Source organism: Fundulus heteroclitus, chromosome 2 (genome assembly GCF_011125445.2).
Source record: "Fundulus heteroclitus isolate FHET01 chromosome 2, MU-UCD_Fhet_4.1, whole genome shotgun sequence".
In the NCBI taxonomy this organism is placed as follows: Eukaryota; Metazoa; Chordata; class Actinopteri; order Cyprinodontiformes; family Fundulidae; genus Fundulus; species Fundulus heteroclitus.
In genome coordinates this window covers 31,364,559-31,380,908 of record NC_046362.1, presented here as the reverse complement: position 1 = coordinate 31,380,908, position 16,350 = coordinate 31,364,559, and the positions used below count along the sequence as shown (strand labels likewise).

At 40.3% G+C, this 16,350-nt stretch overlaps 1 protein-coding gene across 3 annotated transcripts in view; it reads right to left on the bottom strand.

Moving 5' to 3' along the window:
* Positions 1 to 16,350, bottom strand: part of smpd3 (sphingomyelin phosphodiesterase 3) — a 110,871-nt gene that overhangs the window by 2,943 nt on the left and 91,578 nt on the right. For all 3 annotated transcript variants that reach the window (XM_036125034.1, XM_036125033.1, XM_012867653.3), the window contains 3 exons: positions 15,438 to 15,527; positions 9,449 to 9,512; positions 8,774 to 8,942 (listed from right to left, as the gene is read on the bottom strand). In XM_036125034.1, the coding sequence (XP_035980927.1) occupies positions 8,774 to 8,942; positions 9,449 to 9,512; positions 15,438 to 15,527 (323 nt within the window). The remainder of the gene's footprint in view (positions 1 to 8,773; positions 8,943 to 9,448; positions 9,513 to 15,437; positions 15,528 to 16,350) is intronic.

Genomic DNA, 16,350 nt, shown 5'->3' with positions numbered 1-16,350 from the left:
GTCCAGGATGTCTGCTTGTTATCAGTACGCCGTCTGGAAGAAAGGCATTTAAATACGCCTCGCCTAGTGTTTGAAACTAGCGCAACAAAAAACCTGCAAATTAATTAAATGCTCTCTCGGAAAATTTTCTGAGGGTTCCCCCTCCTTCCTGAAACATCTGATTGTAAATGTTATGTTTCTGATTATGTCTATGTGCTCAAATCATCGTAACTTGCCTTGTTTGTTTACCTGTTTGAGTTCTCCAGGCGCTCTTGAAAAGGAGACGTCACCCAATGACCTTCTTCCTAGCTCACTGAAGTTAATTCAGCTTCTATAAAAGTTTTTAATCATTATGCTTTGGTTTAACTGATCTAATTTCTGTATTGTAAATTTAGAGCCGTGTCTGGATCCTACCACTAGAGGAGCTAGACCTGTAACCTCCTGGTTAGGGAAGGCCTCTGGCAACACTGCACTGTCGCAAAATTAAACAGTCTCTCTCCGTGTTTGGGAATCTGATAGCAGACCCCTTTGGAATAGCAGACTGAGAAATCATGGAGTTACTAGTTACCAGAGTTACTAGATTAAATCCTACACCAGCGAACCAAAACTATGTCTAATCAAGTTAAGTGTTATATCTGTTTTATTTTAATGTGACAACCATCTAAGCTTCTAGAATGGGTCATGTGACCTAGAGCGGAACCTCTAGGTCACATGACCCACTCAGTGACGGATCCGGAGTTACACAGGTGAGTTTCTGAGAAGGGCGGCCCACACAGGGCATCGATATGCGCTAAGTGTTGTATATTGACCTGAAATATAATTTAATACATCTCAATTTAAGCAAATATTTGGGTCAAAACTTACACGGTGCTGTTTTAAGACAAATATTGCAGACTGCAAGACTGCAGAGTAACATTAAAAGTCCAGTTTATAAAGGTTATCTGCAAAAAAAAAAAAAAAAAGAAGAAGCGGATTTTGGGGTGAGTTACACTTTAAGATCCGACCTTCATCAAAGAATCCTACAGTAAAGAGAGTTAAGCTCTGGTATGTTGTTGTGGAGCTTGACCAGCACTAAAAGGCGAGGCTCTCTTATTTCTGGTCCTGGAGACAAGAAATGAACATCCTATGGTGGCTGGACTCTACCTCTGAGACAACCTAGAGACACAGCTCCTCTGCACCAAAGTTGGTTTTGATACCCGGCTAAATGTTTGAGGTTTAAACTTCTTCAGAAATGTTGAGGAACAAGGTTCTCTTCATGTGCACCTGATGTTTTACACCTGTGTGATTTCGTTGTTGACTTTTTCTCTTTCTTGATAAATTGTATGAATTGTGTTATTGCCCAGCACGATTTCTTATTTATAAGGATAAGTATAAGGATTAAAAGACATTTGCAACTATCCTGTGTTCAACTCTTCAGTTGTTTGTCAGTTCATGCAGCAGCAGGAAAAAGAAGTGGACCCATTGATTCGTGACACTTTTTTTAACCCGCATAGTGTCAAAAAAACTGCCTTAAATTTTTTATAAGTGCCCTACAGCCCATGTAACCATTTGCTCGTTGTTTATTTTAGACAGAGGAGTAAATCCAAGGATTTTTAACTGTTTTGCTGTCATTTGGAGAACAATTGTACATTTGATTGCGGTAAAAATAAACACTATACTTGTTGTTAAATTCTGTAGATGAAATCCTGTTATATATGACTACATGTTGTGGCTTCTCTTCTCCTGGTGTGGTTAAAGCGATTGGATGCAGTTAAAGGTCATTGTGTTTAAACCACGGGGCCATCCCCAGGCGCTTACCACAACTTCACTTCGTTCGCTGGAAGTCTAGGGACTAAACAATAATGCCTCTGATCTAAAGACATGCAGACACCAAAGCCACGTGTGGTACTTCCCAACAATAATTACTGCCACTTTTGATACTTACAGGGAGACTTCAGCTGCTAGTAACAGCTAGAATTATATTATTACAACTAATGCAATAAACCCATATAACGCAATTATTTGACAGAAATGTGCTGAAAAATTAAGCTCACTGCTCCAAAGTGTGGCTGTGGAGGACACCACTGCTCTCCGGCTGTGGATCTGTTTCTGCATGGCTGATAAATAGGAAAGACCTTGATTATGTTCAACCTTCAGTGTTTCCTTTTCATCATCAGACTGTAGGAAGCTCCTTTAACCTTGATTCAGTGTTCTTGTTTTTCTCGTTTCTTCATCTGGCTGGGATGTACAACAGCTTCAAAGTGCCTTAGGAGCCATAGCCTAGTAAATGATGGGCAGCCTGCTCCTTCTGTGCTAATTTTCCTTTTTTGGGGCTCCTTCTAAGGTTAAGTTTTGATATTTCTGTTACTTTCAAGGTCAATTTGCCTCGTAAATAAACTGAACGTAAAATGTCATAAATAAAATCTGGTTTAAAAAGGAAAAGAACTGACATTTGTTACAGATAAACATGAAAGCTGCTGAAAGGGGGTAATGTATCGCCAGCTGCAGTAGGGAAGTTAGAATCGAGTTTCTGGTTGAGATCATCAGGAAACTTGAAGTGCTAAAGAGCAACGCTTGCATGTTTTTTCCCCTTTTCTAAATTTGCACGGCCGTTCTCTCATGTCCTGTGTTTATATTTATATGAAAAACCAGTGGTTAAATTGACACGCGGTGCCTTGCAGAAGTAGTCACGGGCCTTTAAGTCTTTTATATAACATCACGTTACTACAGTGTTCAGTGTCTTGGTTTTGCTAAGTTTGGACTTTCTTTCTGTTCACTAATGTTCTCTAACAAACCTCTAAGGCCTCCACAGAACTTTATATACTGAAATCAAACTAGCAATTGGTTCCACTGAGTATAAGCAAACAGGACTGAATGCAAACGCAAAGCATTCCTTTCAGATTTTTGTTAGCAAAAAGTTATAACCAGAGGTGGGTAGTTACTAGTTACATTTACTCACTTCCAGTTACTTGAGTAACTTATTGAACAAAATGTACTTTTAAGAGTAGTTTTACTGCACTGTACTTTTTTCTTTTACTTGAGTCATATTGTTACTCAAGTATCGCTACTCTTACTTGAGTAAAATATCTGACTACTCTACCTGCTGTGAGTAACTTCATGAATACAGAACATACTTGTTTTAAGCAAAAATGCACCAGAGAAACAAAAAAACCTGGAGTTTATGTTGAAGTGAGACTTCTTATTTTCTTTATTATTTTAATGTTATTTTCTGTCTGCTGAGCTCATTGAACCATTTGGAGGTCAGACTAACCCACACTAAATAGTAGATATAGTCATTGGAAGTACTTTGCACTGGTCAACATATTGTATATACATAAACCGCTGTAAGTATAGCTTTCGAGTTTAATGTTGAAAAAAATATTTAGAAATATAAAATATTCAGCCTGAATTTGTTATTTTGCAATCAATTTTTGTCTTTAAAACACCAGAATTTGCACATAACCTTATATTTTTGTCTGTCCAATTAAACACTTTTTAAATATTAAATCATCAGCTGTTATGATTAGTTACTCAGTACTTCAGTCGCCTTCTTACTGAATACTTTTTTACTCTTGAGTAATTTCTTGGCTGACAAAGTTTTTACTTTTACTTCAGTAAAAATATGTTGAAGTAGTGCTACTCTTACACAAATACATTTTTTGGCTGCTCTACCCACCTCTGCTGGTGACTTTTTCTTCCAGTTCACACATATGCTCTGCCTCGAGTTGGTCTGTCACATAAAACGCAACAAGAGGTTGAACTGAAACAAAGCAGCCTGGTTTCTGATCAGTTTTATAAATGTTATGCAGTCCTAGTCTCCATTTGTTCCTGGTTCATAGTGGTCAAACTACCAAATTTCACTGATTTTATATATCTTTATGCACATTTACACTTGATCACAATAAGAAACTTTATGTGCATCGCTTTCTGCAATAATCCCGTCGAAGCTTCTTTTCTCCTGCAGATACACTGTAATTTTATTTAAAAAGCTTAAGGAACGGAGGTAGAGCACGCTAAAAAGCTCAGTCAGCTTCCCTCCTCTCAGCTCTACTTTCATCAATGAGGGCTTTATTGTGTTTATGTGGCGGGGCCATCCCCGCACTGTTACCACAACTTTAAATGTCACTCAGATAACTTGATCTCCGGAATCTCAACCAAACACTAATAGGCAACCTCTGATCTAAAGAAGTGTGAACATTTCAGCCACTTGAGGTACTTCCCAACAATAATCACTGACTCTGCCATAACATCTAAAGATACTTCAATTGCTAACAAGAACAGCAACTCCACAGCTAAAACATGGTATGTATTATAAAACAATAAAGCTAGTCCTTATGAGGACAAAGTCCCTATGAACCAATTTAAAGTATTAAAAAGGGCTAAAATAAAATTTTAAAACTGCTTGTCTGACATGAATGTTGTTATTCTGCCACAACGCGGCGAAACATGGCTGCCGTGTGAGAGAGAAGAGGCTGAAAGCAGGAGGATGAGATGCCCTGATGCAAATGACGCGTTTTGGTTTTCTGATCTCCGGCAATGAATCCAGAGCTTCTATTGTTTATATGCATGCGCTTCCAGGTTGTGTTGCTTTGTTTCATTGTTCAGGTCCCTGGTTTTGAGTCAAAGCCTCCCTGCGGGGTTCGATGAGTGTTTTTGTTCAGACTAAATCACAGACAGTCCCTCCAAAGCTCCCGCACTGAGTCTTTGTGAAGCTCGAGAACAAACTGTTTGGTCTGTGGTACCGATTGCACTAAAATGTGGTTCAAATATCCAGCATATATGCATGAAACACAAAAGCTAATATACAATATACTGTAGTTGTCATGCATCTGTCAAGATTATATATTTGGGTTTAATGAAATAAAAGAAAAACCTTCACGGCGGAAACAAACCTCATGTCAAGGTTGTAGTTTTGTCAAAATTAGTTTGAGTTGCCATAGAGGATTGTGTTCACTTAATATTGTTGACAGTTTTGTTAAAATCGTTGTAATGCATAAAAAATCCCTCAGTGGTTAACCTTAAATCCCACTGGTACAGCATTTTCACCTCCAGCAGGTCAGATGTCTTTAGCTGGTTCAGTTATTTTCTTGATCCCTGTCCCACCGGCATCCTGGGTTTTTTTTTCCATCAGCTTTGGCATTTGGTGATTTACAGTTTCAGATTACTCATGTTCCTTTTATTTAAGATCTTTATGTTTATCCCTAAAGCCAGATTACACTGCCAGGGATTTGCAAAGTTGGCCTCGCCTGCCATCCAACTTTCACTGCACCCGATCCTGATGTTCCTCTCCGGACCCGGGAGCCAAAGCTCGACCGCCAGGTGCTCGCCAGCCAATCCCAGAACTGACTCCAGTCGGGACCCCGATCTTCCTAATCCTGGCTAGGTTCACCATGTGTTGTTGCCGGTCAGCCATCTCATTGAAATCATCCAGTCGCTCTTCGTCTGACCCCTTCCCTGAAGCCAATTTGCCATGGGAGACCCCAAAAGGAGCTAAAGCTCTGGACAACAAAGACACTCTTGTGTCCTAGGGGCACACAAACCCTCCTCCACCTCAGTGGAGAAAGATCTCTCAATCCATTGCCTTCATTATTGTTGAGAAGGAGAATGGACTCCAGAGAATTAAGAAGGTTTTAGAAGGCAAGGCAAGTTTAAATAGTGGGGGGTCGTGGCCTAGTGGTTAGAGCAGTGCGCTTGCACTCAGAGAAGGTTGCAAGTACCCGGTTCAATCCCCAGCGCCTGCACTCTGGGTCCCTGAGCAAGACCCTTAACCCCAGATTGCTCCCTGGGTGCCGCACATGGCAGCCCACTGCTCCCCAAGGGTGATGGGTTAAAAGCAGAGAACAAATTTCATTGTAATGTATGTTTCAATGACAATAAAGACGATATTACTACTATTATTATTATTTAGAAAGGACTTTTCATTAAGAAGACGATTCAAAGTGCTGTGCATGAACAAAAAGATTGTGAAGACAAGATGTAAAATCAGCTGAAGAAACCAGCCGTACTACACTTTCTTCTGTAGCTTCACACTCTTAACTATTTCTGTTACAGTGCATAATACAGTACAGTAATTTTTTGTTGTTGGAGATGTGGTAAAAATGCCCCCTGGAGCCTCCCTTTGCAGGGTTTCTGGGTACGTTCCACTGGGAGGAGACCCCAGGAAGACCCAGAACTTGCTGGAGGGACAATTTATCCTGACTGGGAACGCCTTGGGATCCCCCAAAATGAGCTGGAGGATGTGGCTGGGGAAAGAGGAAAATCTGGAGTTCCCCTCAACCTGTTTCAACGTGACACAATCTGGGATAAGCAGAATATGATGGATGGATAGATTTTTTTTGTTCATGTAAAACTGGAAAATTAATTAAGACCACACACACAATTTAAAATAACGGGTTGTTGTGAGCTAAGAAATGGGATGTGTGTAACTAATTTCCCCTACGGTTACCACCGTTAATGTGACACATTCTGTCTAATTTATCTAAAAAAAACAAATGTATTAAAGTATGAGTTAAAAACAGCTGCAACAGCATGCAGCTGCATTAATGTGCACATCTTTAAATTAATGTTTTGCTAAATTAGCTTCAGATTTACTTTCAGGTTTCAGTGTTCAGTGTTCTTGTGTTTACCTCTGCCATCACGAGAAGAGAATCCGATTAACCATAAAGTTTGGCTCAGATTCTGGCTTATTTTTTGTTACATTTGCATTGCTTAGATAATAAGTTACAGGATTACGTTAAAATGATTTTATTATACTGAGAGCAGATCAGAATAAACTGTTTTCTGGTCAGTAGTAGTTATATTCTACAAGTCACAACAAACTCTGTTATTCTCTCCTTATCTGTACTTGCAGAGTAATGTGAGAATGGCAAGTAAAGTTAGCAAAAGAAGCTCATAAATAGTAGGGTTGTTTACAAAAGTTCAAAAATGTTTAATCTGCTAGAAAGAGGCCACCCAACACACTTAATTTGCTATAGCCATATTTTAATTTAATCTTTCGTTATTTTATTTCATGTATCATTTTATTGTATCATTTTAAAAAAACATAAATGCTGTGCACCACATCCAGAGTTGCAGTATCACTAAAGTGTAATGCCGATGTACACCACCAGAGGGAGATACCTAAAAGTGAGCGCATTGGCACAGGCGTAAATTAACCTGTCTTCAGTCACTGTGAATACCATCCAGAAGACAGTCTCATGTACTGCAATGTTGGATATATTTCAGAAAATAAACCTCAAAATACACCTGGAGTCCTGTCTGTACTTCAAGGGTGCAACAGAAAGGGTCAAAAGCAGATTTACCTGGGCCAGGTGTGGCCAAAAGCTCACAGGATCTTATGTGAGATTGTGCTATGGTCCAGAGAAACCTGAGATAAAACTTTCAAATCACAATCTGAGGCAGAAATAACAGACATTTCTACTCAGTGAAATGCAGGGGGTGGCAGCATCATGATCTGGGATCCCTTTCTTTAAGATGCGATTTGGATCTTTGCAAAGGTAGATGTAGTCGTAATACAGGCTTATAACACCAGTCAGTTTGTTTTAAACCAAAAATCTTAATGTATCTAGAACGCTGAAGGTGAAGAGAGGTTTTAGGTTTCAGCGTTACGGTGAGTCCATGCATTAAAATCAACACAATAACGGCATCACTAGAGGAACTTTTCTTTTTTAATTTTGAAGATCCATCCATCTGTTTGTCTGTTTTCTTCTGCCCATCCTTGATTGGGTCAAAAGGGGTAAAAACGTCTAGGAGGGAAACCAAAACGTCCCTCCCTCTGGGAGTCCTACCGTAAACCCAGGCCAGAAGGGCTTTACAGTCCCTCCAGCAATTTGTGGGTCTTCTCCAGGGGAACATGTCTGGGAAACTTTCAAAAAGAGGCGCCCTGAAGGGAGACCTGAAGTGAGCTTTGGACTAGAGATACTCTCACAATCTGACAGCTTTGGAGCAGAAAGTGGAGCAGAGTGGGCGAATATTATACAGTCAAGATGTGGGATGCAGATATACGCTTACCAACGAAGACTGAATGCTGCTAAAACATTTTTCATCTATCCATTTTCTACACCCGCTTATCCATGAAGGGTCGTAGGGGGTGGGTGACTATCTCCAGCAGTCAATGCTATACACCCTGGACAGCCTTTGTTTCTTCTTTTCTTTCCATTGCAGATTATTATTATTATTATTATTATTATTATTATTATTATTATTATTATTATTATTATTATTATTATTATTATTATTATTATTATACGTTTAGTTCTTCAGTAGGCCTACCTGTGCAGCACTTTGGTTTTTAAAGCACTTTATGAATAAACAACAATGATGATGATGGAGATGGACAGGTCCATCACAGGGCAACACAGAGACACACAGCCATGCATGCACACACTCACACCTGAGGGCAAGCCAGGGTAACCGATTAACAGTCATGTTTGTGGACTCTCGGAGGAACCCGGAGAGAACTCCCGCATGCATGGGGAGAACATGAGAGCTCCATGCAGAAAGACCCCAGGTCGAACCCAGGACCTTTTTGCTGCAGCTGTGCCATATATAGTTATATTGTTCATGATGTCACACCGAGTATGGAAAAAGTTTTGAGACGATTCACACGGGTCTCGTCACAAACCCTTGGCTTTGACAATGTGTTTACACTTTGCAGGATCACTGCAATGTGTAAAACCATTGTAACTACTTCAAAGTGTTGTAACAGCACAGTAAAGTGTCTGAGCACTAATAAAAAACAACAACTCCTGAAACAGATAAATTTGATGCAGGATTAAATGAGCTTGTCAGTGCTGTTGTCCCTTTCAGACCGTACCTGTTTCCAGTCCTGCTGAATGGCCTCATCGCTGTAGAGGATGTAGTCGATCCGGCGTCCGTTCCCCTTCAGGGGGATTTTTCGGCCCTTCTGACTGCTGGCAGGGCACTGGTTCTTACTGGGAGGAAACACCAGGTACTCCTTCCTCCCCTCTTCGTTCTCCATCACTCTGCGACAGCAACCAAATTCACTCAGAAGGAGAACTGCACTCACAGGAGGGCTCAAGGTGTAAAAGCATTTTGTGCAAAGGTTTAATATCCAAGGAATCATCGTTGTTGTTTGAAGCTTGTTAGTGTGTCATCAACCTTGACCATATTTATTTTTTTGCTTCCATGCACCGAACATCTGTAAAAGATAAACTTCATTCCCCAAAAGTAATTGTGACTAGAAGAGTTTGAAGAAGAAACTTTATTGTCATTGTATTCTTGGGTAAAATTAAACGCTGTTAGCCATAACAGAGAGATAAATAACTAAATAAATATAATCTAAATAAATAAATATAAAATGCAAAAATTACATTATTCCAGAAAACCAGATTACTGCACACAATGGACTAAAGATAAAAAGAATAACTCTCTTCACAGATTGCTGCAGATTGCAAAAATCTTAATACAATAACATTAAAACAACTTAAATTCGTTTGAAAAAGTATCTTTAAGCTCATTTCAGACTTACTTTTGTAAACTTTCGGGTGAACTGACGTCTTCGTCATAAAGGCCACTGGGATCCAGCAGAGTGCCTGCAGAATAAAGCATTTAAGTAAGTCGCAGCGTAGACAAATACAAGTCTTTCTAATCCGTGTTCAGGCTTTCCAAGATTCCTACGTTAAAAATGTTATCCTTTTCTTTTAACTTTAACAAAATGCTTCCTCTGACTGGAATAAATGTAACTTTTTGGGGCTTCTGCCAATAATAGGGCGTTTCTCAAATAAGTCTGATTAGCTCCACCCCCTGGAAACATTTAGATGATTTCAGTTCCAAAAAGTGAAGAGTTTGACTTTTTTTTTTACTTAATATCTTGGAGCCATTGTCTGATTATTTTCTTTAAAAATATTTCAAGCCTTTATTGTTTTTTTTTTTTTTTAAAAAACAAGTGTAGATACAAGTAGAATAAATACTTTAATTTATGGGACATTCCAAAACATTAATCACTTATCTTCTAAAGACTACACTAAATCCTTTATTTCTAGGTGTAATTCTAATATTGAATATCGGTTTCAAAATCACAAAAAGGTAATAGTAGTACATTCTTAAAAAATAACATACTAAAGAAAATAGGATACTTTAGAATACTTTAGAAAGTGCATAGCCCTATTATTAGATTTTTTTATTTATATGTCAGTAGCTAGGAAGGAGCTAGGTAGGAAGTACGTACTGCACATGTGCAGCAGGGGATAAATCAAGGAAGCGGCTAACGGCTATTAGCATCTCCCAGTAAAACAATTAGGAATGGTCCAAGATCCAGTGAAAAAAAAAAACATAAATAAATATATGATTCCAAGAGGGAAAAGACTGGAATGTCGCTGGGAATACGGTCTGAACATTGGTGTTCACTGAAGCGGACGCTAAACCTGCTGAGGCTCAGATGTGACCTCAGAGTTGATGGATGTGAGTAAACATTCTGATATGAGGCTCTTAAAGTTGTTGTAGATCGGTGTATTCAAAGGAACAATAAGTAATAATGACGCTTATAGGTTAAAATTGGAACAACACATACACAATGCCTTTCACGGAGACCCGACGTTTACCCAGCGGTCCTAAGGGTGTAAAACTCTTCCACTTCCACAGGACAGGTACATGATGTATTTTGCTATATTTCTGGTTCACTTCTCTTACTGGCTTCCATGTTTGCAGGCTGATGCTCTTTTGCCAAAATAAAATACTAAATGCTGCGCTCTGCTTTGGGAAATCTGGGAACTCACATATGATTGGCTCAGGAACCAGGAAGTAAACACGGGCTACACTCTTTACCAAAACTCATTCCAGACCGTACCTCTAGGCTTGAAAGGATAAAAACGTGACTAAGACATTGTTGATGGAGAGGATGGATTGTTTATAGGGAATGTTGCTTCCATGCTGGGTGACAAATGAAAAGGATTTAGGTTGATTTTACAGTAAATTTCTTACTTATAGCTCATTTAATTAAGTTGGTCTTCGATCACGTCGAGCTGCTGCTTTACTATGAGACATTGCAGAGGGCCAAGCTTGGTCCGGCGTTTTTTAGTGATTTATTATTTAAGCACACCGGCACTATGATAGTTCTGTGATACTGTTGGTAGATGGCACCATGTCTGTTTATATCTGCTCATTGTGCCTGGTGCTGGATACTATTTAGCCTAAAAAAACACCATCAAAACATTATCAGGACGAAGGCTTGGTGTCTATGTTAATTTGATCATGATCAAAGAGTTTTTGGGCTTTTTTTCAATATGCATATAACATGGCTATATACCTTTAAGCAAAAATAATCAATTTAACCAGGCAGTGTCCAGAGTTGGGGTGAAATATTCTGGCATTTAAAACGTTTAAAGCCAGGATATGTTGGTGGATACATGAGATGACTTGACCAGGTGAGAGGACAAACAGCTGAACTTGTGATCACAGCCTGTCACTGTCGCCATGACAGCTCGCTTTCAATCTGTCAGGTTTTTCTGTTTGGACTTTAATTCTCAGAGGCAGCCAGCAGAGAAATATTAAAACTCAAACCAGAACTACATACAGAGCTGAGGACAGAGCATTATTGTCTAGTAAAAGCTCTGCAGTGCAAGATACGTGTGAGATTGTAAGAGCGACACAGAGAAAGGTGGAAGATTGCAGAAAATTCCCAACATAGTTGCATGATTTACAGCAGTAGGATACAGAAAGCTGCTGGTTTACTTGAAGTAAGACATTTTGGTCAGATAAATTACTATATGGTAGCCAAATTTTAAACTTGTTTTTGCTGTCAAAGGCCTCATCTACACAGAGATGAACACGATGAATTGTAAAGGCTGTAGTTGGTTCGCCGGGCCCATTGGCGGCGCTGTGACACTGCAAAAGAAACACACACACAAAAAAAACACGGGCTTGGTAGAAAGGAAGTCTCCGAGGATGCTACCAACAGCCATAACAGAGCCACAACACTGGACCACGCCATCTTTGTTGGGCTTTGTGAGAGCGAGGAGCATGTCGGTTACAGAGGGAGACAAAGCTACGACGTCATCGTTTTAAGAAACGACGTGGCCCACGTACCCATGGGAAAAACAAAACCAGTGTATTGAAATGTATCCACTCTGTGACCCGGTTTAAAAAAAACTTTTGTTTACGGTCTCCCAGAACGGCGCATCCATGTGGACAGATGACCTAAACGATAAAATACCTCGGTGGATACGCCTAATCTCGTCTCCGTGGGGACGGTGGCCTTGCATCGGCATATTTGCCCAACCTGCTTCATCTCTACGCCCCATCTAGCTCCCTCAGGTTATAAATGCAGTTCCTAAATCAAAGAGGAAATTGAAAAGTGGTCGAACGTTTTCTTTGTGGCCCTAAAGCTCTGGAACCCGCTGCCTTCTGCACATAAATCAAGCTTCCTCTGTTCATCTGTAATAATCTCACTTCATAACACACTTTTATTCTTTGGCTTTAAACACAGTGTGAGTTTGACATTGATTGTACTGCTTGCTCAGATTTCTATTCTGCTATGATAGTGGTTCGCAGGATTTAAATTTTTTATCTCTGTTCCTTCTTTTACCTGCCGGGCACCACTTTTGATGTTGCCGTACCAAAAATTCATAACAATTGAAAGACTTTGCTTGTTATGTGGAGTATTTCTGGTTGGCAAAAAATTTTTTTTTTTATTAATTGTCATGAATTAATTACACATCATCTTATTAATTTGCTATATTTGTTTTAATCACGTCCCACCAGCGGTAATAAGCAAGCATCAGTAAAAGTAAAAATCCAGGTCAGGTCGTGAGCAATCCTGTGGACAAATAGCCAAACATAAACACTCAACCACCATGTTTTCCACTGCGGTTGCGTAACACCGAACCATCCGTGCACGCTCTTTATCGATCTGATGCACACTTCACAATCTGCCCGTCTCTATCAGATCCAGCGTTTTATCTCCAGGACAGCTCTTCTAAAAAGCACGGCTTTGCCAGAGAGGATGCTCTTTAGTGGGTCGCTACCTGCCTCTGCAGCCCTCAGACCCCGATGTTCGGTCGTACAGCGGCGAGAGGGGAGATGAGCACCCCGAGATGATTTTGACAATGGGACTGTGGAGGCCGCTCGGCTGGGTAATGAGGTGGAAACGGCTCCGTGTGAAGAGAGATTCCTGTCAATTCACGAGTGCTCGGAGGTCTTGAGAGAAATGGGTGTTTGATGTGCGGACCGCAGCCTTCACAACTATAAGAGCAGATTTTATGATTACTGGAATGACGATTTCATGCGGGAACCCTGCGCAGCTAATTTGGGAGAGTGCTGGAAAGAAAAAGAAAGCTGTCAGTAACATTATGGTGAAATAACGATGTACGTCCTTTCTGCTTATAGTAGCAGCCAGGTGCTGCAGATTAAATGCTCAGCTGATCATGATTTGCATGACTGCCACTATAAAAGCAGGAGTTTTGTCCCTTTGCTGCTCTGTATGTAAAGAGCTAAAGACATCAATGATTTTAAAGAAGCAACTGTTGCTCCTCGTCAACCTGGGAAGGGTCATAAAAGCTAAAATATTTCAAATTCATCATTCTGCAGGTAGAAGGCCCATTAAACAGTGGGGAAACATTGAAGCTACCAGTCTTCCCAGGAGCGAACGATCCAGAAAATGAACCCTGACAACAGATCGTAAAACACTTTGAGAAATATAAAAGAACATTTAATGTCTGATCTGCTCCAAAGTTTGTCTTACAGAGTTAAAGTTTAGGGCTCTCAGAGGAAATATTTGCCTCAGCCATGGCAAGAATGACAATAAGGACTTTAAAGCGCAAAACCGCAAACCTTTGACCAATCAGCGAACAGCATTCTGTTCATAACACATTTTGGCACTACTCCGCTCTGATTGACCATACCCCTGAGCAGGGAGGGAAAAAAAGCCTCACCGTTAGGAAACAACACTGTAAATTAAATGTTTTAAAAATCAAGCGGAGCTGAGGAGACCCGAGCCAAATGAAATGGGTGTAAAAGGGCCTCAACACTTCAGCATGGGAGTGGTGGAGGTGTAATGACCTGGGCTGGTTTTGTAGCTGAACCTCTCAGTATGTCAAATAAATCTGGACTTAAAAGTGACCGGGCTAGGGTTGGCTTGGTCCACATTGGGTCCTCAGCAGAACACTGATGTCAAACACGGCAACAAATCCACGACAAAATGACTAAAAATAAAGAGTCTGGGTGTTCCAAGGACCCAATTCAAACTGCAAAACTTTTGCGAAATCTTAAGGGAGCTGAGAAAACCCGGTGTCTGCAAACGGAAACTACAGAGACTTGTTGTGGCTATAGGTCACTCTGAAACGTGGTTGCACTTTGTTACCCCGTGACTGCAGGAGAGTTTCTCTCCCGTAGGTGGTAAACGTGACCTCAGAGTCTCTGAGCTAATGAATCCTGACATCACTCACAATCTGTGCTGCACTGGAACAAAAAAATACAACAACAAAAAAAGTAAAACACATGTTCCTTCGCGTCGTTTCCGACCACGCTTCCTCGTTTCCAAAACGAGGCCGCAGTTTCTGTTCTTCTTGCTCTTTTAATTGTTCTAAAAAAGGAACGTAGCATCAAAAAAACAGAAGGAAGTATAAATTAGGGAAACGCAAATCAAATGTTACGTGCTGTGAAAAGTATCAGCATATGCCCGTTTACTTGGTGCCTATTCTGAAAGACTATATTCTGAAACAAATAGTGCAGATATTAGGAATTTTCTCACCATGACCTGCTTCCTATATAAGGTTAATTTAAAGACAGTAACAGGATCGTGATTATTCATAAACATTTAAGTGAGCTGGTGGAAATGCGGATGTTCCGTGTCCAGTTAAAGGTTAGTTCATAAAGAAAATACATAAAGAAATGTGTACAAATAAATGGATAAGATGCTTGGTAATACAACTGATTTAAAACCTTCATGAGGGTTAAAACTGTTCCCAGTTCTCCTACAACCAAATTCAACCTGATGTGGCTCTTTGGTCCCTCCACTGTGGCCCCGTTTCGTTCTGCAGCTCACATTTTCATTTAGGTCAAGTCTTCTTTGGATAATCTAAAACACAATAATCTTCATCTTCATTGATTCCTTTCTCTCTGCTCTGCCCTGTACATAGGAAGCACAGATCTGCTCCCCCCGCCCCCCACAACCACCACATCTCCTGCCACACACAAAGAAAAGATAAATAAGCCCTTCTCCAAGCAAGCCCTTTCTCTCTATCCTGCCCACACTGTCCCCGAAATACCGCTGGCCTAAATAACGCTTCACATCCAGACCAAAACCCTGCCGTCTTTACGTCACTAATGCCCATGTATCAGCCCTGCTGGGCTGGTGGTATTTTAATTTGCATCCTGATTTAGCCCGATGATGCAGATTGCAGTCTGCTCTGCTCTGAGCCTGCTTACTGTTGCAACACCTGGGATCCAGGATGTGTTGCAAGCTTTGGGTGGCACCGAAATCACCGCCGACGTCTGGCAAACCTGTGCGGATGTGTTCTTACCCAGAGCCCACGGTTTGTCTTCCCCTGGCCCCAGGCGACATGGGTCCTTGTACTGAGTAAAAAGGGTGTGCTGCTGCTCCAGCTTGTCTTCTGGAAAAGCACAGGCAAACAGACAGAAGCTTGAAATAGACAGAAAACCAACGGTGAGATTCTTTGTTTGGCCGTTTAAGGCTACGCCGGCCGGAAGCACACGGTTCTGCTCTCAGAACATCATCACTCGGAAACAAAATAACATTTATTAACACCCTTGAACAAAAATGGCCGCCAGTTTTTAGTGTTTTTAATTTAGGGTTTGCTTTTACAGGCATTTCTAGGTGTTTTGGGGCGCATGCAAAGTTAAAGGTGTTTAATATATATAAAAAAACATGGCATTAATTCTGTGGATCTTTTGCATAAGGCCTTGTTTAAAGCTCGGGGATGTTTACTCTTTTAGGCCACGCTGGATGGAAACTGAGGGTTTAGTTACATTTTGCTTTACATTTTTCTTGCCACAATTCAATTCAGTTCAGTTTTATTTATATAGCACCGATTTACAACATGTCGCTTCACTGCACTTTACAGTCAGTTCTATCAAATCATACAGACAGATTGCTTAAAAAGTTTTTTTTAATCTAAGGAAATGCAGCAGATTTCATCAAGTCACTGACTTTATGCATTCATTCCTCAGAAAATACTGAAAAATATAAATAAAAATGAACCCGAAAATGAATCTCTTAATCTTGCAGACGCAGTTCAGAGTATGTGTAATATGCTCTAAATTCAAAGAGTTTGTGATTAACGTAGGTCAAGGTAAAGTCAAGAAATCAAATGACACTTGAAACTATTAATTGTTGAGTATTAAATAACGATAAAAACAGTTAGATACCACACTAACAGAGCATACTGAATGCTTGTAATATTGTCAGTAGTTTAG